Source organism: Oryctolagus cuniculus, chromosome 6 (genome assembly GCF_051225735.1).
Source record: "Oryctolagus cuniculus isolate XC-2025 breed Fujian yellow rabbit chromosome 6, ASM5122573v1, whole genome shotgun sequence".
NCBI lineage: Eukaryota > Metazoa > Chordata > Mammalia > Lagomorpha > Leporidae > Oryctolagus > Oryctolagus cuniculus.
The window spans coordinates 29,585,690-29,607,366 of NC_142872.1; the positions used below are offsets into that span (position 1 = coordinate 29,585,690).

General features: G+C 46.3%; 2 protein-coding genes across 3 annotated transcripts; both read left to right on the plus strand.

The window, feature by feature from the left end:
- Positions 1 to 35: 35 nt before the first annotated feature.
- Positions 36 to 7,363, plus strand: LOC100351647 (histidyl-tRNA synthetase 2, mitochondrial). The gene is made up of 13 exons (XM_002710256.6): positions 36 to 264; positions 1,201 to 1,275; positions 1,533 to 1,652; positions 1,774 to 1,869; positions 3,744 to 3,869; positions 3,975 to 4,082; positions 4,343 to 4,441; positions 4,751 to 4,844; positions 5,148 to 5,275; positions 5,367 to 5,609; positions 5,774 to 5,890; positions 6,090 to 6,236; positions 6,607 to 7,363. The coding sequence occupies exons 1-13, from the start codon at positions 157 to 159 to the stop codon at positions 6,664 to 6,666; spliced, it is 1,521 nt and encodes a 506-aa protein (XP_002710302.1). The 5' UTR covers positions 36 to 156; the 3' UTR covers positions 6,667 to 7,363.
- Positions 7,364 to 8,187: 824 nt separating this feature from the next.
- ZMAT2 (zinc finger matrin-type 2) lies at positions 8,188 to 16,859 on the plus strand. Of its 2 annotated transcripts, none has more exons than XM_089335979.1 (6): positions 8,188 to 8,351; positions 8,552 to 8,645; positions 10,097 to 10,220; positions 11,738 to 11,811; positions 13,596 to 13,741; positions 15,803 to 16,859. In XM_089335979.1, the coding sequence occupies exons 3-6, from the start codon at positions 10,213 to 10,215 to the stop codon at positions 15,944 to 15,946; spliced, it is 372 nt and encodes a 123-aa protein (XP_089192105.1). In that variant the 5' UTR covers positions 8,188 to 8,351; positions 8,552 to 8,645; positions 10,097 to 10,212; the 3' UTR covers positions 15,947 to 16,859. The 2 variants fall into 2 exon arrangements, with proteins under 2 accessions (XP_089192105.1, XP_002710303.1); XM_002710257.6 differs by having other exon boundaries at positions 8,188 to 8,219; positions 15,803 to 16,620.
- The last annotated feature ends 4,818 nt before the right edge of the window (positions 16,860 to 21,677 follow it).

The window sequence follows — 21,677 nt, forward strand, 5'->3', positions numbered from 1 at the left end:
TCTCAACTTCGCTTCCGGCACCAACCGGAAGCGTTGCTCTGGGACGAGTGGAGCTCAGGGTCCTGAAGTGTGCAGGAACCGGTATTCTTTTTGGGGTCCTCTTGCCTCATTCTCCGCCTTGGCATCCTGTCCTGGAAAGCCGGCGTCTTGCGCACGATGCCCCAGCTCGGACTCCTGCCCAAGAGGGCCTGGGCTGCGCTGTTCAGCCAGCTTCTGCGACCGCCCCCATCTGCGTGTACCCAGGCGGTCCGTGGTCATAGCCAGGTGAGCCTGACTGAGAGCTCCAGTCGGCCCGGGCAGGGCTTCCGGGTCTGAAAGTACGGGCTCCAGTAGTATTGCATTCGGTTTTTACTGAGTTCCCACTATGTATCGGCACTAAACAGAGTTCTGAGTGCTTTGTTGTTTAATCCGCAGAGCAATCACGAGAGGTTGGGGTTTTTATAGTTTAGGAAACAGAGGCTGCAAGGTTAAATGATTTACCCGAAGCTTCAAGTATGGGAATGCTTTCATACAGATCTATGCTCTTGTCTGAAATTCTAAGTCAAATATTAATATTTTAAAGCAAAATATATGGGTATTTCCACTAAATGAGATGACTAAAGACCATTAAGTGGACTGAGCTCGTATTAGAATTTAACTTCAGAATGAATTTCAAAAAACATTTGAGGTTTTCAGAGAGTTTTGAATTTTGGGACTACAGATGTGAGACTGTGAACTTGAATTTGGACTTCAATTGGAGGAGAGTCGCCAGAGTCTAAAACTACCACACCCTCTATTTCTGTAAGGCCCATGCTGCCATCCAGCAATAAAGTCCCAACTTTTCTGTTTTGCGTTACTTAGGAAGGTCCCTCAAATCCTCTCGGCAGATGCTTTGTCTCATCATGAACGATAGGACTCAGATATTTTACTGATTTTGCATCACAGCACTCTACCAACCTGAGTTTTTTAGTTCAGTCAGGAAATCCATTCCCTTTGATTCCATGGGCTGCTTTGGTGTCCTTGGGATGGCTCTCCTCTGCTTTCACGTTGCATTTTGCCTGTCTCCAAGCCTAATAATCAGTGCTACCTTATTATAATTTCTTTTGCTGTTTAAGTAGGATCTGAGAACTGGAGAAGAGCATATTTGTGGTTCACAGTGTCAGAGACATCACAGGTCTGGCCAGCTTCCAGAGGAACCATATTTCATATTTCTTCTGACAGGTGGCAGAGTCAGTGCTGACATCCCAATTGAAACCACATCAAGAAACGCCAAATTTTATCATCAAGACCCCAAAGGTAATACACCTTTGTTCACTCTGTCCCATTGGCATGCTTGGAAAACTGATCCCTGTTTTGGTCATCTCTATGATGCCTTTTAATTATACTTGTAAATTAAAAACAAACATTATTCTTGAGCTATTGGGTGGGGCCCAGAATCACTTGAACTCAAAAAATTTCAGTTCCATAACTTAGATTATAAAAAGTTTAGCTCTTTATCTTCAATGGATTTGTTTTTCAGTTTTCTTTTCACTATGACTGCTTTTGATTTCCAGGGCACCAGGGATTTTAGTCCCCAGCAGATGGTTGTGAGGGAAAAAATCCTTGATGTGGTTGTTAGCTGCTTCAAACGTCATGGAGCTCAGGGATTGGATACTCCAGCATTTGAGCTAAAGGTAAGGAGAGAAGAGTGCCTGAAACCCATTTCTTCTTCTGCCTTCCGTGTCCTAAAGGGCTTTTCGTCTGTGCTTTGTAGTCATTGTTTGAATCGTGGCTGTTTCTGTTTGCCTCTTGCAGGAAATGCTCACTGAGAATTACGGGGAGAACTCTGGGCTCATCTATGATCTGAAGGATCAAGGTGGAGAGTTGTTGTCCCTTCGCTATGACCTTACAGTATCCTGAGTGCTGGAGCCTGACCTCTCTTTCAAGTCCAGAGGGCTTTATCTGACAAAAGGGAGGAGAGTAACTCTGGGATTATCCAAGTACATTGGCATCAGCCTTATTCCCGTTTCTCCCAGAAGGCAGTTCTGCCAGCAGAGCCTTGCCTGGAGCCCGATCGTTTTACTTTAATGTGTATCAGAGTCCTTTCTAGAACCCTGTAGAAACACAGCTTCCTGGACCCAGAGATTCTTAATTCTGTAACTGGAGTGGGATTCAGCATCTGCATTTTTGTATTTATAGTGTTCTTTTTTGAAGATTTATTCATGGGGCTGGCGCTGTGGTAAAGCTGCTGCCTGCAGGGCTGGCATCCCATATGGGCACCAGTTCAAGTCCTGGCTGCTCCACTTCCTATCCAGCTCTCTGCTATGGCCTGGGATAGTAGTGGAAGATGGCCCAAGTCCTTGGGCTCCTGCTTCTCTGTGAGAAGACCCAAAGGAGGCTCCTAGCTCCTGGCTCTTGGCTTTAGATTGGCACAGCTCTGGCTTTTGCGGCCAATTAGATAGTGGACTAGAGGATGGAAGACCTCTCTCTCTCTCCCCCTCCCTCCCTCCCTCCCTCCCTCCCCCTCCCTTCCTCCCTTCCTCCCTTCCTCCCTCTCTGCTTCTCCGCCTCTCTCTGTGTAACTCTCAGTTTCAAAGAAATAAGTAAATCTTTTAAAAAATTATATATTTGAGGGCAGTGCTGTGGCACAGTGGCTTAATGCCCTGGCCTGAAGTGCCAGCATCCCATATGGGCACCAATTCAAGACCCGGCTGCTCCACTTCCGATCCAGCTCTCTGCTATGGCCTGGAAAGGTAGTAGAAAATGGCCCAAGTCCTTGGGCCCCTGCACCCACGTGGGAGACCTGGAAGAAGCTCCTGGCTCCTGCCTTTAGATAGGTGCAGCTCTGGCCATCGCGGCCAATTGGGGAGTGAACCATAGGATGGAAGACCTCTCTCTCTGCCTCTCCTCTCTCTGGGTAACTCTGCCTTTCAAATAAATAAATAAATAAATCTTTAAAAAATTATTTATTTGAAAGGCAGAGTTACCCAGAGAGAGAGAGAGGTCATCCATCTGCTGATTCACTCCACAGATGGCCGCAGTGGCCAGAGATGTGCCGGTCTGAAGCCAGAAGCCAGGAGCTTCTTCTGGGTCTCCTATGTGGGTGCAGGGGCCCAAGTGCTTGGGCTGTCTTCTGCTTTCCCAGGCTATCAGCAGGGAGTTGAATTAGTAATGGAGCAGCCAGGACTCGAACTGGTGCCCATATGGGATGTCGCCACTTTAGGTGGCGGCTTTACCGGCTACTCCACAGCACCAGCCTTTATAGGTTTCTTTTTAAAAGATTTATTTTATTTATTTGAAATGCAGAGTTACAGAAGGAGAAAGACTGAGAGAGAGGCCTTCCATCCACTTGTTGACTCCGTAGATGGCTGGGCCTGGCCGAAGCTAGGAGTCACGAGCTTCTTCCAGGTCTCCCATGTGGGTGCAGGGGTCCAAGCACTTTGGGCCATTTTCTGCTTTTTTCCCAGGTACATTAGCAGGGAACTGGATTGGAAGTAGAGCAGCTGGGACTTGAACTGTTGCTTATTTGGGATGCCAGCGCTGTAGGTGGCGACTTAACCTGCTACATCACAGTGCTGACCCCCAACAGCTTCGTTTTTGACATATTCCATATATACTGGATGTCAAGCACTGCTACACTTTGGGGATAGTGGGAAGCAAGCCAGATAAGGTCCTTGTTCTCATCCTAGTGGATGAGATCCAATTCTGAGAGGTCCAGTCCTCCTTAAAATCTGTGTCCTAGGCCTAAGCTTTGAATTTTGTATTCTTTAACCTATTCATGTGAGGTCCCTTTTGCTCGTTATCTGGCTATGAATAAATTGAAGAAGATGAAACGCTACCATGTTGGAAAGGTGTGGCGGCGGGAGAGCCCAGCCATAGTCCAAGGCCGCTACAGGGAGTTCTGCCAGTGTGTAAGTGACCTGATGGGGACAGCACAGTCTGATAGTTCTGGGGACTACAACCTGGGAATTGATTGATCATTAGAAAATTGCTCCTATGTTTTCTCTTTGTTGTAGGATTTTGACATTGCAGGTCAGTTTGATCCTATGATCCCTGATGCAGAATGTTTGAAGATCATATGTGAAATCCTAAGTGGGTTGCAGCTGGGGAACTTTCTCATTAAGGTGAGGTCAGGGCTGAGGACTGGGGGATAAGTCCAGTGGCTTGGTGCTGTTTATGCAAGTCCCAAACCATAGGTGACCCCAGCCCTTAAGCCTGCAGTTCATGGACTTTCTTAGTACAGCTGTTGTATTTCTTACATTTGTGTGTATTCTTTGCGAGATTTCCTTCCTATCCCTTTTATGAGTTGAGAGAATAGGGACTGCCATGATTTAAAGGAAAGGGGACTGACAGGGTGCTTGGGTCACTTCCATTGAGTTCACAGGTCAATGACCGGCGGATTATAGATGGAGTGTTTGCTGTCTGTGGGGTCCCTGAAAGCAAGTTCCGTGTCATCTGCTCCTCAATAGACAAACTAGACAAGGTAATGAAGAAAAGCTTCAGTAGTTCCAATCTGGGTTTTCTGCCCTACCCTCTAACACATATAACTAGAGAGAGAAAGGTGGTGGATGGAAATGAGCTTATGTTTATTGGGAGGGAAGGAGAGAGGCATTCTGAAGAAAGGTGTGAGTTCTGCTGTACCGTGGGGATCGTGGTGGATGTCTTAAGTTGCCTCTGACTTTGCTGAGGATGCTGTTAGCTACTTGTGACATACATACCGAATAAAATATTGTCTTTCTCAGTTGAGAAAGAAGGATCTTGGGACTGAGCTAATGTTTGGGTGTTTATGCAGATGCCTTGGACAGATGTGAGACATGAGATGGTGACAAAGAAAGGCCTGGCTCCTGAGGTAGCTGATCGAATTGGGGACTATGTCCAGTGTCATGGTAAGGACTAGGGTTTTCAGAGCCGTGGTAGAACTGGACTGAGGGCGAGTGGTCAGATTCTTTCTCTGAAACAGCTTTCCATAGTTGCGCTTAGCTTGCCTATATTTAATTTCTCTTTTACTTTGTGTCTTCTGGGGGCAAAAGTATAGGCAGAGGATGAGGCTCTGTTCATAAGAGACCAGGATCTTTTTTCCTCATTATAAGACAATGAAGAGGGTTAGCTAGAGCATATAAAGCATAAATTGGACGAAACACATCTGGGTGACCAGCACAGACATCATTTCTTCCCACTTTTCTCCCCAGGTGGGGTGTCCCTGGTAGAGCAGTTATTCCAGGATCCCAGACTATCCCAGAATAAGCAGGCCCTGGAGGGCCTGAGGGATCTGAAGCTGCTATTTGAATACCTAACTTTGTTTGGAATCACCGACAAGGTAAGCGGAGTCAGGAGTAAACCTCAAGAGCCTCCTGAGAGCCTCCTGGGCCCTCAGGATCCTGAGTCTACTTTGGGCCCTGTCCCCACAGATCTCTTTTGACCTAAGCCTGGCTCGGGGCCTGGACTACTATACAGGAGTGATCTATGAGGCAGTGCTGCTACAGACCCCAGCTCAGGCTGAAGAGGAGCCTCTGAATGTGGGCAGTGTGGCTGCTGGTGGTCGCTATGATGAGCTGGTGGCCATGTTTGATCCTAAAGGCCACAAGGTGCCATGTGTGGGACTCAGTATTGGAGTGGAGCGGATCTTCTACATTGTGGAACAGAGAATGAAGGTAGCTCCTAGATAGGGCTGGGTGGGGTTAAAGGCCTGAAAAGCCTCCTGTTTCTAAAATACAGTAGTGCTGTTTTTCTGACCATTCTTTTTTGCTTTGCTTTTGGAATCGCTGGTTCAGAGGAAGTTTTTAGTAGTTTTACTGTTTTTTCTCTATTTTATCAGGCTCTTGGTGAGAAGATACGAGCCACAGAGACCCAAGTGTTTGTGGCCACACCCCAGAAGAACTTTCTCCAAGAGCGGTTGAAGCTGATTGCTGAGCTTTGGGATGCTGGGATCAAGGTATGGTGGAGCTGACTTCTGAGCCAGGGCCATTTTTACCTTGAGCTTTGGGAGGAACTCCAGAACTTTTTAGTCTAACGACTAGAATGGCTTATTTGGAAAGGAGGTCCAGCCACTTAATTTTTACTACCTTGGAAATGCATGTTCAGAGGTTTGTGTACTTTGTCACTTTTACGTTCTCTACCTTGTTCCTTTGTAGGCAGAGATGCCATACAAGAACAACCCTAAATTATTAAGTCAGCTGCACTATTGTGAGAACACAGGCATTCCATTGGTGGTCATTATTGGTGAGCAAGAACTGAAGGAAGGGGTTGTCAAGATCCGTTCAGTAGCCAGCAGAGGGGAGGTAAGTGGGAGCAGGCAGAAACAGAAGCACAAGTATGTGCACCTTTTCAAGATTCTTTTAAGAAGTATGTATTGTATTGATGAGGAAAAACTCCAAGATTAATAGTTGATAGAGATGAATGAAGAAGACCCACCCCAGACAACCATTGTAGCCAGTGAATATTGGCTTGATGGGCAAAGAAGGAGAAACAAAATGGTGCTTTGAGACTGACCAACAAAGTAAACAAATCCCTTTAGTCTTGAGGATGTATGTTCTCCAGATTACCGTGAAGCCCACAGTACACGCAGAGTAAAATGAATCTGAAAAAACAGTGATTAAAGAGTGAGTATCACTTTCTAGTTTGTCACTTCAGGGGTCTCGTATGTTTCAGGTGGCTGTTAAACGGGAAGATCTTGTGACTGAAATTCAGAAGCGACTGTCTGAGTCTTGATCCTTGCTTGAAAGCCGTCTGCTGCTCTTTGTAGAAGAGATTTCATCTGGGCCAGAATTCCTGCTGGATTCCAGCATAGCTGGCCAGGATAGGTGGCAAGCACTTCTACCTCCTCCATCCTTCCTGGATACAGAACTGTAGAAGGCCTGAGGACTCCTGGGCTGGTACGGGAAGCTGCTCTGCATGGGTGCAGATGGCTGGGGTGTGAAAGACATTTTCCAGCTGTGGAAGCAAATTTGGAGTGCTGCTAAATGCCACCAAGAGGTGCTGAGGGGTTGCTGGGAGCAGGGCTCGGCTCTGGGAGAGCCACCTCAGGCTGAGGATTCTGAACCATCGAGATCAGAAGGCAGATACTGGACCTTCCACAGCAGCTTTGGAACCAGAATCTGGGGGATTTGTCCTCAACGAACCCTGGATATGTCCAAGGAGTTTTGTAAAGAAAGCAAGGAGAAGCAATGACTGCTCTTCGCTTGAGGGCGGAGATGCTGTCCTAAGGGCGGGAGTGCCCAAGTTGATCTGTCGTCTCCGCCAGCCACTGTTTATGATAGTGGGGTTGAATTTCATTGGTGGCTTGTCAAGTTGGAGATCTGAGCTTTTGGAGACTATTTCCTATGCCAGAGTCATGCTCCGACTATTCCATGCCCTGCTTTTCTACAGGTGGTTAAATAATTTGTTAAATAAAGTATTAAATGTGGTAGTTTGAGTGATGTGTTATCAAGGGATTGGCTTGCCTAGGTCATTGGCTTGTTTCAATTTAGACTGAAGAATTCTGTGAGCTAGAAGTAACCTCCCTGAGGTGTAGTCTGTGCACGGAGCAACCACAGCCCCTTCTTCCACTCCTGCCCCCCACGCCCCGACTCGCTGATAGTCATGTTGCTAGAAATCAACGTGTCCTGAGCCATCTGCCCGAGTGCTTCACCTGATTATTGCTGATGATTGGCCGCCTTGTGTCCAGTCATATTGAGGAAATGGTTTCCTAGAGACTGAATGACCTATGATGTTCCATAGTTGAAGGAAAAAATGAGTTAACCAGAGTGATAGTACTGTTTCGAGAAAGAGAGCCCTAGTGCAAAAAGCGCTCTCCGTCTCTGCCTGGGAAGGTTCAGCCGTTGCCAACACTTCAGTGCGGTTCAGGGCCCCATCCCTAGCAGCTGCAGGGGAATGAGACATCTAAAGCCCCTAGTAGTAGTTGGGACTTAAGGTTTAGAAACTCTTGACAATGCACGCAAAGTTGATTAGAGAAAGAGGCATTTTCAGAACCTGAATTAAACGTGTCGGCTCTTCACCGCTTGTTTTGAAAGCCGGTACAAAAAACGTTTGCAGGCGCCCTTACTTCCGTGTTGCTTCGTACTTTTCTTGCGCCTGCGCCGTCTCCTTGGAGCAGAGGCGGGGCCGACAAGTCTGTTGTGAAAGCCCTCCAGTCCTTAGCCCGTTCAGAATACGAGACTCTAAGCTTATTGGAGGGCCGACTTGCTTTACGGCTCCGGGCCTCTTTTTACAGCATTTTCCGGCCTCCCATTCACTTCGCTGTGAAGATGGCGTCGGGCAGCGGGGTATGTGTTGTGTGTGAGGAGGAGGTTTTTGGGGGCGGTGGGGTTACTTCTCAGTGCTGAATAGAAACAAGCTCCTGCAGCGGACTGGCTTCCCAACACTTCGCGGTCCTAGGGTCCGGGTTCGAGAATTCCGTAAGGCGTGGGGTCTGTGGAACCGCGGAGTTCTCTTGGGTTGGGGTCCTGAGGCCACTTTAGCCTCTTGGTCTGGGCCGGAGAGCTTTCGCTTTCCAAAAATCCTGGAGCCGCCTTGGCGGTGCGGACGTGGTTCCTTCAGACTTTCTAGGGGTCCAGACGCGATAGCGACATGTCTTGAGCGCTTTCTTTCCCCACAGACAAAAAACTTGGACTTTCGCCGAAAGTGGGACAAAGATGAATACGAAAAGCTTGCCGAGAAGAGGCTCACGGAAGAGAGGGAGAAGAAGGATGGTGGGTGCCTGCTCTGTCCAGGGCTCGGGGTGTCGCGGCGGCGATGCAGTGGGCGGGAGAGTTGGGATGGGCTGCCCTCCTACAGGGTGGCACTTTTGGCAAAGTGGCCCGCGGCTTCTCCGCGTCTGAAATAAAGAGGTTTTGTGGTGCTTTTCAGCTCTGTTCTCTGTTTGCTTGTTTTCATTGGTTGGCTCATTTGGTGCTTTCCTGAGTTACAGAGACCGGGCTTCTTAGTAGTGACAGAGAAGCTCAGTGGACTGATTGGCTGGTGGGCATTACTGCTCTCAAAGACACCTTCTTTTCCTTGAGAGCTCTTCAGAGGGAGGAGAACATTCCTGGCGCAGCTGGGACTCTTAGAGCCGGAGGCAAGCGGGGTACTGCCTGGAACGTGCGATCCTTTGAGCTGGCGCTCGCTCGTGCTGTTTCTCTGCGCCTTGTGCGACATCAGGGACGTCGTGGATGCTCCTCTCCTAGATAGCGCCCACTTTGGGAAAAGAAGTGTCTGATTTTTTCTCATCTGTTTTCACGTTGTTCTATTTACTCCCACACCACTTTTCACAGGCCAACAATGCTGTTTTTGTTATTGTTTAACATTTATTTATTTATATGAAAGGCAGATTGACAGAGGGAGACTGAACCCTTCCATTGGCTGGTTCACTCTCCAAATGGCTGTAATAGCCAGGAGCTGGGAGCTCCCGCCGGGTCTCCCACATGAGTGGCAGGAGCCCAAACTCTGGCCATCTTCCCTGCTTTCCCAGGCACATTATCAAGGAACTGAATCAAAAGCAGAGCAGCCCAGGAGTCTAGCAGGCACTCCAGTAAGGGACGATCATGTTGCTGCTGGCAGCTTAGCTCACTGCTGCAACACAGGCCCCACCCTCTTGGTTTTTCTGTATTATGTACTTGGTCTGTGAATAGATATTTCCTAAATATTGGCCCCCCTTTTAAAATTTGGCCATTTGTGTGTTATGCGTAGGGTATCTGCCTGTAAAGAATTCCTGAGTGTCCTTGCTCTTTTTTTGGTTGACTTGAAACTAATAAACTTTCTTGGGTATGCCGGATAATTAAAGGATCTGTTCCTAACTATGTATAAGTGACAAATTATTCCCTCTTCTCACCGAATTCACTTTTTTTTTTTTTACTCATATGTCCTTGCTCTTTTGAAAAGGCTGCTTTTAGTGGGAATTCATAACTTTTCCCCTCAGTTAATCAATAAATAGAAAACATGTAGCTTGTAGATTAGCTGGCTTTAAAGTGGAGAAAAGCTGTAGATAGTAGGGATTGCTTATCATTTTTCTTGTGTTCAGATTCTCCCTCACTACTGCTGACTGCTGCTGGAGGTGCCTGTTGTGGCCTTTTTTCAGGAATCATTAATTTTGGGTTTAATGCATTTATTTTCCTTTCTGACTGATAACTGTAATATTGAAGGGACTTTCTTCATTATGTTTCAGGAAAACCAGTGCAGCCAGTCAAGCGGGAACTTCTGCGACACAGAGACTACAAAGTGGACCTGGAATCTAAGCTTGGCAAGACAATTGTCATTACCAAGACCACCCCACAGTCTGAGATGGGAGGGTAAGTGGTTTTTTTATCTTTCCAAACAGCTGTAGTAGGTCCAAGAAACTATATATATTTGTTTTAGGAAATGTTGAGGATCCCTAACCCCAGGATAATAACCTTGCTGCCTATCATTTCACTCTTTGGTTTGTTTTACTTTGTCCTTCACGGTCTTAGGTTAACAATTAGTGTCTCCAGAAGTGGCCACTCTGTGGCCTTGTTCATGTTGGCAGTGTAACTGCTCCTTACATCTTCAAAGGAATTCTTTGTTAGAAGAAGAAAGGAGGAGAGAGTCTGTTGATTTCTAGGAGAGAAATAGGTGGAACTAGGAGGGGCTTTGGAGCTGTTAATGGTGCAGAAAAAGGGCTGAGGTTCCAGACTGGCACAAAGGCTGCCGTTGTTATGGATTACCTGGTTGTGCACCTTCCTCCCTGACCCAGACTGTAACCTATAGGAAGAAGGTTCCCACAAGATCTTGCCATTCTTTTGCCACCACTGTTTCTCTGTGCAGTTAGGACTTCAAGCAGGAGGTCAGCATAGGTAGCAATGAGTGAAACTTCTTTGAGTGGCTATCATTCTTCTCTGCAGTAGTTCTGTCCGTGGATACATAAATTAATAAGGGAACCCAAGGTTTAGCAGCATAAAACAAAAAGTTCACAGTGTGTGTGGGTGTGGAATCTGGAAGTGGCTTACCTAAGTGGTTCTTGCTCTAGGGTCTTTCATGGAGCTACAAGCAAGGAGTTGGCTAGGTTTGCATTCATCTCGGGCTTAAGTGGGCTGAAGGAACTGCTTCCAAGCTCCCTCACAAACCTATGGTTTGGAGGCCTAAGTTCTTTCACCCTATGAACCTCTCTGTAGGACTGCTCACAACAGAGCAACTGCCTTTTTCAAGAACAAGTGATTCACACAGAAATAGAAGCCGTGGTTTTTAAAACCTAACCTTAGAAGTGACCAGTCATCAGTTTGAACATAATCTGTTTACCACACAAACCAACCCAGGTACAAATTGGAAGGAGACTACACAGGGTAGAAACACCAGGAAGGGGACTTATGGAGGCTGTTTTGGATGATGGCCACTACATGATATTAAGAGCTAAGGCTTTATGGAAATAAAATTTTAGACTTAAAAAAAAAAATAGAGTATTTGAAAGGCAGAGGGACAGAGAAAGAGGGAGATTCTATATACTGATTTACTCTTCAACTGCTTGCAATAATTAGGGCTAGGCCAGGCCAAAACAGGGAGCCAGGTACTCCATCTGGGTCTCTATGTGGCTAGCAGGAACCCAAGTACTTGGGCTATCGTGTTCCTCTCAGGTGCATTTGTAGGAACCTGGAGTAGCTGGGACTTGAACCAGGTACTCCCGTTTGGGATGTGGCCTTCCTAAGCAATATCTTAACCAGCTGTGCCTCAGTGCCTACCCTGAAACCTTAAAACTTCTGAAATGAAGTTTACCTAAGAATTTGTATTTTTTAGTTGAAAAGGATAAGATCCTTGAAACCAGATTTGACCCAGTGCTGTTTCCTACTGTTTTTAGATATTATTGCAACGTCTGCGACTGTGTGGTGAAGGATTCCATCAATTTCCTGGATCACATTAACGGAAAGAAACGTAAGGCTTGGAGGTAGTTTGTGACTGGGATTGGGTTTTGGAGGTGGGTATCTTGGGATTTTTTGGTTTTTTTATTTTGATTTTTTTATATTTTTATTTGTTTGAGAGGCCAAGTTACAGAGAGAGAGGGAGAGACAGAGAGAGAGAGGGATCTTCCATTCACTGTTTCACTCTCCAAATGGCTGCAACAGCTGGAGCTGGGCTAATCAAGCCAGGAGCTTCTTCTGGGTCTTACACGTGGGTGCAGGGGCCCAAGCGCTTGGACCATCTTATGCTGCTTTAAGGCCATCAGCAGAGATCAGAAGAGGAGCAGCCAGGACACGAACCAGTGCCCATATGGGATGCGAGTGCCATAGGCATAGGATTAACCTACTATACCACAGCACTGGTTTTTTTTTTTTTTTTTTTCTTTAAGATTTATTTATTTATTGATTGATTTATTTGAAAATTAGAGTTACAGAGAAGGAGAGGCAGAGGGAGACAGAGAGAGAAAGAGATCTTCCATCCACTGGTTCACTTCCCAAATGGTAACAGCAGCTGGGACTCAGCCAGGCCAAAGCCAGGAGCCAGGAGCTTCATCTGGGTCTCCCATATGGGTGCAGGGGTCCAAGCACTCAGGCCATCTTCCACTGCTATCCCAGGTGCATTAGCAGGTAGCTGGATTGGAAGTAAAGCAGCCAGGACTCGAACCAGCACCCATATAGGATGCCACTGCTGCAGATGATGGCTTAACCCATTACTCCACAGTGCCAGCCCCCATTTTAAATTTTTATTTGAAAGGCAGGAAGAGAGAGATCTCTCATCTGGTTTACTACCCAAATGTGATCATCTCAAATGCCTACAACAGTTGAAGATGCGCCAGGTTGAAGCCAGGAGCATAGAACTCACTCTGGATCTCCCAAGTTGGGGGATAGTGGGGACCCAACCACTTAAGCCATTATTTGCATTCTCTCAGGGTGTATGTTAGTATTAAGCTGGGATTGAGAACAGAGTTGCAGCTCAAACTGGGGCACTTTGGTATGGGATGTGGGTGCCTCAAACAGTGTCTTAACTGCTACATCAAATACTCTTCCCTGGGTCTTTTTTTGATGCCTGGGGAACTCTTCAGTTGTTTTAGGTCAGGTTGTCTTTTACTTCGTTATCACCATCAGGTGAAATTCTGGGCTCTCAATAGGCCCATTCTGGGTACTTCCCCTGGGCCAGGCTGGCCCCACTGATGCTCATCTGCTTGATAAGGGCAGTTGGAAGCCACTTCCATCTTGTTATCTGGAGCTACTGCTTCTAGGACACGTGGGGCCAAGAGCTTTTTATGTGTTTTTTTCAGCCATTATTATTAATTTTTTTTCAATATTTATTTTTTATTTGACATGCACAGAGATGGGGAGAGGGAGAACTAGAGATCTTCCATCTGCTGGTTCAGTGCCTAAATGGCTGCAACAGCCAGGGCCTGAGCTAGGCTGAAGCCAGGAGCCAGGAACCCCTTCTGGGTCACCCCTGTGGGTGGAAAGGGTTCAAGGACTTGGGCCATCTTCTGCTGCTTTTCCCAGGTACATGAGGAGAGATTTGGATAGGAAGTGGAGCCGCCAGGACTTGAACTGGCTGCGCCCATATGAGATGCCAGTATTACAGGCTTTGGCTTTACCTGCTGTGCCACAATTCCAACCCCAGCCAGGTTATTTTTGTTACGTGCTTTATGAAAAGGTTTTCAAAAGGCTAGGAAAAGACTTTTTGAGGCTCTGAGGATGTTGTAATGACCTTGCCTTCTTATTTTGAACCTCACCCAGATCAGCGAAACCTGGGTATGTCTATGCGTGTGGAACGATCTACACTGGATCAGGTGAAGAAACGTTTTGAGGTCAACAAGAAGAAGATGGAAGAGAAGCAGAAGGATTATGATTTTGAGGAAAGGATGAAGGAGCTCAGAGAAGAAGTAAGGCACTCCTGTACAGCCCCAGCTTTGCATTTTATATCGTGACTCATGGGAGGCCTCTTCCTCATTGCATCCCCAGCCCCAGAGTTGTATGTTCTGAATATTAGGGGAAACATTTATTGTCTTTATTTGAGTCTCTCATGATCTGAAGGAAATGACTTCAAACCTACCCTTTTCTCCTGGACTTTCTGGGCCTTGCTTTTTTTTTTTTTTTTTTTTTTTTTTTTTTTTTTTGACAGGCAGAGTGGACAGTGAGAGAGAGAGACAGAGAGAGAGAAAGGTCTTCCTTTGCCATTGGTTCACCCTCCAGTGGCTGCCACGGCCAGCGCGCTGCGGCCGGCGCACCGTGCTGATCCGATGGCAGGAGCCAGGAGCCAGGTGCTTTTCCTGGTCTCCCATGGGGTGCAGGGCCCAAGGACCTGGGCCATCCTCCACTGCACTCCCTGGCCACAGCAGAGAGCTGGCCTGGAAGAGGGGCAACCGGGACAGCATCCGGCGCCCCAACCGGGACTAGAACCCAGTGTGCCGGCGCCGCTAGGTGGAAGATTAGCCTAGTGAGCCGCGGCGCCGGCTGGGCCTTGCTTTTATGGATAATTGTGCTTTCATTTAATTTTTTAAAAAGACTTTTTGTTTCATTAAGAAGGTTTAGGGCCAGCAACATGGCTCACTTGGTTAATCCTCCAACTGCAGCACTGGCATCCCATATGCGCGCTGGTTCTAGTCCCGGTTGCTCCTCTTCCAGTCCAGCTCTCTGCTGTGGCCCGAGAGGGCAGTGGAGGATGGCCCAGGTGCTTGGGCCCCTGTACCCACAAGGGAGACTAGGAAGAAGCACCTGGCTCCTGGCTTCGGATCGGCGTAGCTCCGGCTGTAGTGGCCATTTGGGGTGTGAACCAACGGAAGGAGGACCTTTCTCTCTGTTTCTCTCTCTCACTGTCTAACTTTGTCTGTCAAATAAATAAAAAAAGAAAACAAAAAGTTTAGAGTAAAAAAAACTTGAGAGGAAGGTATGGAGATTTCCTTTTTCTATTTTTTAAAGATTTTATTTATTTGACAGAGTTACAGACAGTGAGAGGGAAAGACACAGAGAAAGGTGTTCCATCTGCTGGTTCATTCCCCAAATGGCTGCCACAGCCAGAGGTGGGCTGATCCGAAGCCAGGAGCTTCTTCTGGGTCTCCCACATGGGTGCAGGGGCCCAAGCGCCTGGCCCATCTTCTACTGCTTTCCCAGGCCAGAGCAGAAAGCTGGATTGGAAGAGGAGCAGCTGGGACTAGAACCAGTGCCCATATGGGATGCCGGCACCTCAGGTGGAGGATTAATCTGCGCCACAGCACTGGCCCCTTCCTTTATCTTTCTTTTTTTTTTTTAAAGATTGATTTGTTTATTTGAAAGGCACAGTTAGAGAGAAAAGGAGAGAGAGAGAGAGAAGCTCTTCCATATGCTGGTTCACTCCCCAAATGGCCATAACAGGCATGGCTGGGCCAGGCCAAAGCCAGGAGCTTCATCTGGGTCTCCACTGTGGGTGCATGGGCACAAGGACTTGTGCCATCTTCTGCTGCTTTCCCAGGCACATTAACTGGGAGCTGGATGTGCAGTGGAGCAGCCAGGACTTGAATCAGTGCCCATAGGGGATGCTGGCATCACAGGTGGTGGCTTAACCTGCTGTGCCCAGCGCTGTCCTCACTGAGATTTCCTGGTTGTCTCCTATACCTGTGTGTGCATAGCCTTAGTCTTTTCTGTGGATTAACTAAATTGATCAAGTCATCAAGAGGCCCCTGGTACCAGGCTGATAGGATCAGAATTCTGTTTCCACCATTTAATGGCTATGAATCTTTTCAAGTTATATATGGCCTCAGTTTCTCCATATTGGAGATCCAAGTGAAATATATAAAGTACTCAGAACAGTTCTTGGCATGTACTGCATATGCTAGAATGTCAGTTAGTTACATGCTTTTGTCTAACTACTTTCTCCCAAATACAGAGAAAATCCTGACATGTACATGTATCTTTTGACAATATACAGTTCAGGAGTCTGAGCTGAGTCTGAGTGGTTTCCCCCACAGGAGGAAAAGGCTAAAGCCTACAAGAAAGAGAAACAGAAGGAGAAGAAAAGGAGGGCTGAGGAGGACTTGACATTTGAAGAGGATGATGAGATGGCAGCTGTGATGGGCTTCTCTGGCTTTGGTTCCACGAAGAAAAGTTACTGACGCTTTCTATACTTGGCCTCATTTTGGCCTATGCTGGACCTAACTTTGTGTGTGTATGTGTTGGGGGTAAGGGAAATACTTCTTTTTGGGTACTGGGGAAATCCTTAAGAGTGTCAGTGGGGAGGGCTAGAGGGTGGGTGTTTGTGATTTCCCTCTACCTTGGGAGAGGGCACAGGATGCAGAGGTAATGCTATGGCATATTCCTTGAGCCTCAGTTTATCGCTGGAGTCACAGGACCTCTGCCCATCTGAGTTCCCAATAAAACAAACAAAACCCACCTTCCCTCGGAGGCTGCTTTCCCAAAAGCCTCTGCATCTTCATCTATTCACCTTCTTGTCTGAGCATCCTACCTTTATCCTGTGTTCTGCCTTTGTTTTAATTTTGACTTAATGTTCAGCCTGCAGCAGAAGGGATCTCGGGCTCCCCACTTTCCAGTTGATGGGATATCCTTGACAAGCCCTTCCTTCTCCCATCCTGCCCTGAGGTTCTTCAGCCACCTGTGCATGCATGTGTACTTCTGCCTGGGTCAGTGGTGTGTGCGGATGTGTGTGCATGAATCTGTCACATAGAGGGGGCCTGCGCTAGAATCTCAGAGCATTGTTGCCTTGGGGCCTGATGTTCTCGCCTCCTCAGAGCATGTAACAGGAAATTAAATGGGATGAGTGTTTGGTGTGGCTTGTGTCTGGTGAGTTTTTTAACATTGTTCTTCGGATGTAGACTGTTTCAACTACTGTTTGTTTCCTTTTACTGAGGATTTCTCTGTTTTTGTCTTCCTTGTGAGCAGGCTCTTGGAAGAACCTGTTTGATGCAAAAAAGAAAACAACAACAAAAACAACAAAAGCTCAAAACCTCATTGTGGGAGCCCTTGGGTCACAGGGCTGTTAAACATATATAATAAATAGCGTTGAGTGGGCCTGTTTGACATTTGGTGGGAACATTTCCAAAATCTTCCCTTTGTATGTTTTCCTTTATCTCACTGAGGATTTCCAGATAGAGCTTCTATACTCCCTTCATTGACCCCTCTTCCCTTTCATTGACCCCCCCCCCCCCGGTTTTTTTTTTTTTTTTTTTTTTTAACTAGGTTCCTCCAGTTTGAACTGTAGTTCCCTCTGATACAGTATCTGTCCAGAGGAGTCTGGACAAAAGAATTTCTATAATTTCAGTCTCGTTGGATCTTCCTTGTTTTGGAACAGCAGAGCTCAGTTTAACTTAGTGTTTCTTTCACTAGCTGTGGTTGGTCTAGGCACAGTTACTGAACTTTGGCACTGTTGACGTTGGGGCTGGATAATTCTGTGTCACAGAGACACTACTGTGTGTTACAGGATGTTTAGTGTCATCTCTAACCTGTCCCCACTAGATGCCAGTAGCACCTCCTCCTGCAGCTGTGACAATAAAAAAGATATATACATGTTCCTGAGTGAAGGGGGCAAAATTGCCTTTGCTCTGTTGCGAACCTTTGAGAATGGTGCTGCCTTCCCAGCTATGGTCTGACTTGAGAGGTGGCACAGAACTAGCTAATGAAAAGGAAACCCCAAATCTTTGCTACCCTAGACCAAGTACTGGACCTGGAATGTGGGGGGTGGGGGGACAAAGCAGTCAAACACAGAAAAGAGTAATAGTCATTTTAAGCAGATGACTGATGCAACTACTGCTAGTGATTCTGTACCCTGAAAAAGGATCTATTTGGGTTAACAAGGTTGCCACCATGTGGCTTACTTTCTTCCTCTGCTCTGTCTAGCTCTTCACGCCGCTTTCTTTAGCATCTGAACAACTGTGGATTCTGCAGAGCACCATACTCTTACCTCTGGATTTCATACCAAATTCCCTTGCTGCCACACATGCCCTTTACCTGGTTAATTTTTGATGCTGAATATTGCTCCGGGAACACTGTGACTGTGCCTTCTGTTGGGTTAAGGCATGGGTCAACGTTTTAGATAGAGTCTTGGCCTCCTGGAGACACCAGTGGATTGTTTCCTTGGCAGGATTATGTGCACTAGAGCTCCATGGGTACTCTGCTGTAGTTGACTGGATCATCTTGTCACTCCTTTCAAGGCAAGCTGGAGCAGGTTTCAGTTTTTTCCATGATTTAGTCTTCATTCTTTAGGAGGTCATCTAATTCAGTTTAGCTTCAAATGATTTCTCTCCCTCTATGGTACAACCTCTGATCACCTAGCAGTTCTATAGCTGATCTTTTCCAAAGGGCTGAGAAGCAATTACTGAAAAGCAATTCTAAATTCCAGGTTCTCAAAGCCCTCTGGACTGGCAAGTGATGTGAGTCTAGGTCATGAGTATTTGGAGGGGCTTAAAGTGGTAGCTTGGAAAAGGGACGGATGGAGATGGGGTGGAAATTCAGGAGTCCGGAGCAGTCCCAGATGATTTGAAAATCTCTGAAGAGAAGCTCTTGACGTTGGAAGTCTAGCTAAGTGTGGAAGATTTGCCTTCCGATTGAGGAATGTGCTTCTGAGAGTCCACCTGAGTTAATCCAGTGCTCAGAGGGTGAGCATGTCACAGGCACTGCTATGTTAATGGAGCAAGGTGTCAGGGTCTCAGATGTGAAGGAATTACGTTCTTAGGGGATGTCTGAAGTCCTTAGGAACAAAAGATGGTCCTTATGGCTCACCTTATGGTACCCTCAGGGCTTCCAGAATTTCTCCCATAACCTCCAAAAATTTAAATGTGCAGATTTAATGCAGTGATTCTACTCAAGCATTTACCTTAAAAACATACTTGTGTATGTGTACATTTACAAACAAGGACATTTACTACAGCTTTGTTTCTGATAGTAAAACATTTAAAATAATACTAGTACTTTTATGCTAGGATGTAATGGAGCCATTATGTACAAATATGTACTGACAGGGAAGAACTGCAAGACTAAATACCCCAAAAAAGAAAAAAAAAAAGTCATGTAGTTACATATATAAGTAGAGAAAAGTGGCACACTGACATATTCAGGAAGGAAAGGAATTTTGGGAAGCGAGGTTACCTGTTTACAGTGTCTGCAAGAATACTTATGAAAAGTAGTAACAGGAAATAAACTATATAACATCTATGGGTTTCTGATTTAGTAGCAAACTTCCAAGATAAGGTCTGAAATACGTATTTGTAAAGATTACCAACCACACCACCACCACCCCCCCCCCCCCCCCCCCCCCCCCCCCCCCGTCCCGGGATCCGCACTGGCTTTGGACATCGAGTTAGTCTGGTGACCCTGCCAAGTTGCAGTGCAGGTGGGCGGGGCGGGGCGGGGCGGGTGCCGCTGCCGCTGCGGAACAGCTCCCCGGGAGGACGGGGGCGGAGTCACTGCTGCGGAGTCCCCGGGTGGTAGTGCGTCAGCCTTGTGGAGGCGGGGCCACAATGAACAGTAGTGGACGCTGAGCGGTCCCGGAGTAACCGGTTCCTGGTTTGCCTTCTATGACGTCTATCTCGTGCTGTTTGTGACGCGTGTCTCTTTGAGTCAAAGCATTGTGATCTGACAGCAGTTTCCGGGCTGGCTTTAGCTCAGTGGTTCCTTCGTCTACTGAATCAGACCTAGTCACCAATTCGTTGGTGGTTCGAGGCCCACGGGTGCTTTTCCAGTCCTTTTGCCTATACCCCCTCGTTAAAAAGAATCTATCAGGAGTTCTTGGAGAGGTAGCAGATCTAGCGCTGGGACTTAAATAAACAGTTATATTTTTAATTACTTTCTGTGCATAGTATTCTGTTTTTGTTTCAATCGTTACTTTTATTATTATATTTTGTAATGTCCTCTTTTGCCTGAGGCCCTGAGGATTTTTTTCTCTCAAATCTAACTGAACTTCTAACATTCCTTAGACCTTCCAAATCAGTTTTCCTAGATTCACTCAAGAGCCTTTCAATGTATAGACTCAGGTTTTATTCCCAGAAACTTCTGCTAGTGTAATTTGGAATATCACACCTGTTCCATTATTTTAGTCGTCCTCAGGGACTGCACTGTGTTGAATCTTTTTGCTGTTGTATCTACCACTTGTTTTTCCTGATTCTTTTTATTACATTCTTGATTTTATTTTTATTTTCTTGACTATTTTTTATCCCTTTCCTCAATACCAGTTACTTTATTTTACATAAAATCTCATTTCCTTTAGACCATTGTATAATTTAATCTGTTTTACCTATGATTTTTAAAGTTTGATATTTCCTGATATTGACTTACTTTCTCTCTCTCTCTTTTTCCAATTTGGTGCCCTTTCTTCCTTCTTTCTTCTTTCTTTCCTTCACTTTTCTTTCATTTGAAAGAGTTATAGAAGGGGGGGGAAGGGAGAGGAAGAGGATCCATCTTCCATCTGGGTCATTCCCCAAATGGCCACACAGGACAGGGCTGTGCCAGGAGCTTCATTTGGGTCTCCCACATGGGTGCAGGGGCCATCCTCCACTGCTTTCCTAGGCACATTAGCAGGGAGCTGGATCAAAAGCAGAGCAGTGGGGACTCTAAGCGGTGTCCATATGGGATAAGAGTGCCTGTATTGCAGGCGGCACCTTTACCCACTGTACCACAGTGCTGGCCCCAATCTTTTTGTTCTTTTTTAATTTATGATCTGAGTTTTTCTGATCACTATTATTTCATGTCATTAAATGTTGAATGTATTTGATTTACATTGGAGTGCTGTGTTTCAGTTTTCTCATTTCATGGATATGTTTTTAAAATATTTTAATTTTTAGTTTTCTATATGTGACATTATAAACCTGTCATTTTGTGTGCACTTTGAAACATTTTATGTTCCAGTTTTAGCAATGGCCAAAGAGGGCAGGAGTTTGCTTAACCAGGGTTTGTTAGCTCAAGCATACCCTCTTGTGTTGGCAGAAGAAAGTGCATCTCCCCTCACCTCACTGTACTCCTAGAGAGCTCGCTCCCTCCCTCCCTCCCTCCCTTCCTCCTCCTCCTCCTGCTTCTTCTCTCTCTCTCTCTCTTTTCTTTCTTTCATTTGATTTATTTATTTGAAAGAATAACAGAGCGAGAAAGAGAGGTCTTTCATCCAATGGTTCAATCCCCAATTGGCCGCAACGGTTGGAGCTGTGCTGATCTAGAGCCAGGAGCTTCCTCCCGGTCTCCCTTGTGGGAGCAGGGTCCCATGGACTTTGGCCATCCTGCACTGCTCTCCTGGGCCACAGCAGAGAGCTGGATCGGAAGTGGAGCAGCTGGGATCCGAACTGGCACCCATATGGGATGCCGGCACTGCATGTGGTGGCTTTACCCACTATGCCACAGTACCAGCCCCTAGAGAGCTGTTTCTTGGCCTGAAGCACAGTTGGATGTCTTCTGATTTTATGATTCTTTTTCATTTCTATGAGACTTAATTCTTGCTGTTCGATTCCTTCTTCCTCTTCACCATCAAGTATTTAAGATGTGCCTCTGACCTCCAGAAGCAATACCATCCCAAAATTGCTATTTCAAGTCTCAAATTCTTTCATGCCCTTCTTTTTAATACCTCAGTTCCTTTCATCTGCCAGGGTTCTCAGACCTGTCTTCAGCATTTCTCTACTCAAGGTGGAACCCTTTTTCTGGTGGTGGTTTTATCTGTCTTCCATCCTTACTGGTCCCCTGCTGATTTCTATTTTTTTCTGTGTGGTCTTGGATTCTCTTCTTCACCTTGTCCTGCAGTTGGATCTGCTGGGTTTGGATTAATATTTACTTGCTCATATGTGAAATGAGGTTTATAATTTTCTTTTTCTTCCAGTCATGCTGTAGCCATAGGTGGTTCTATTTGCTTTCCTT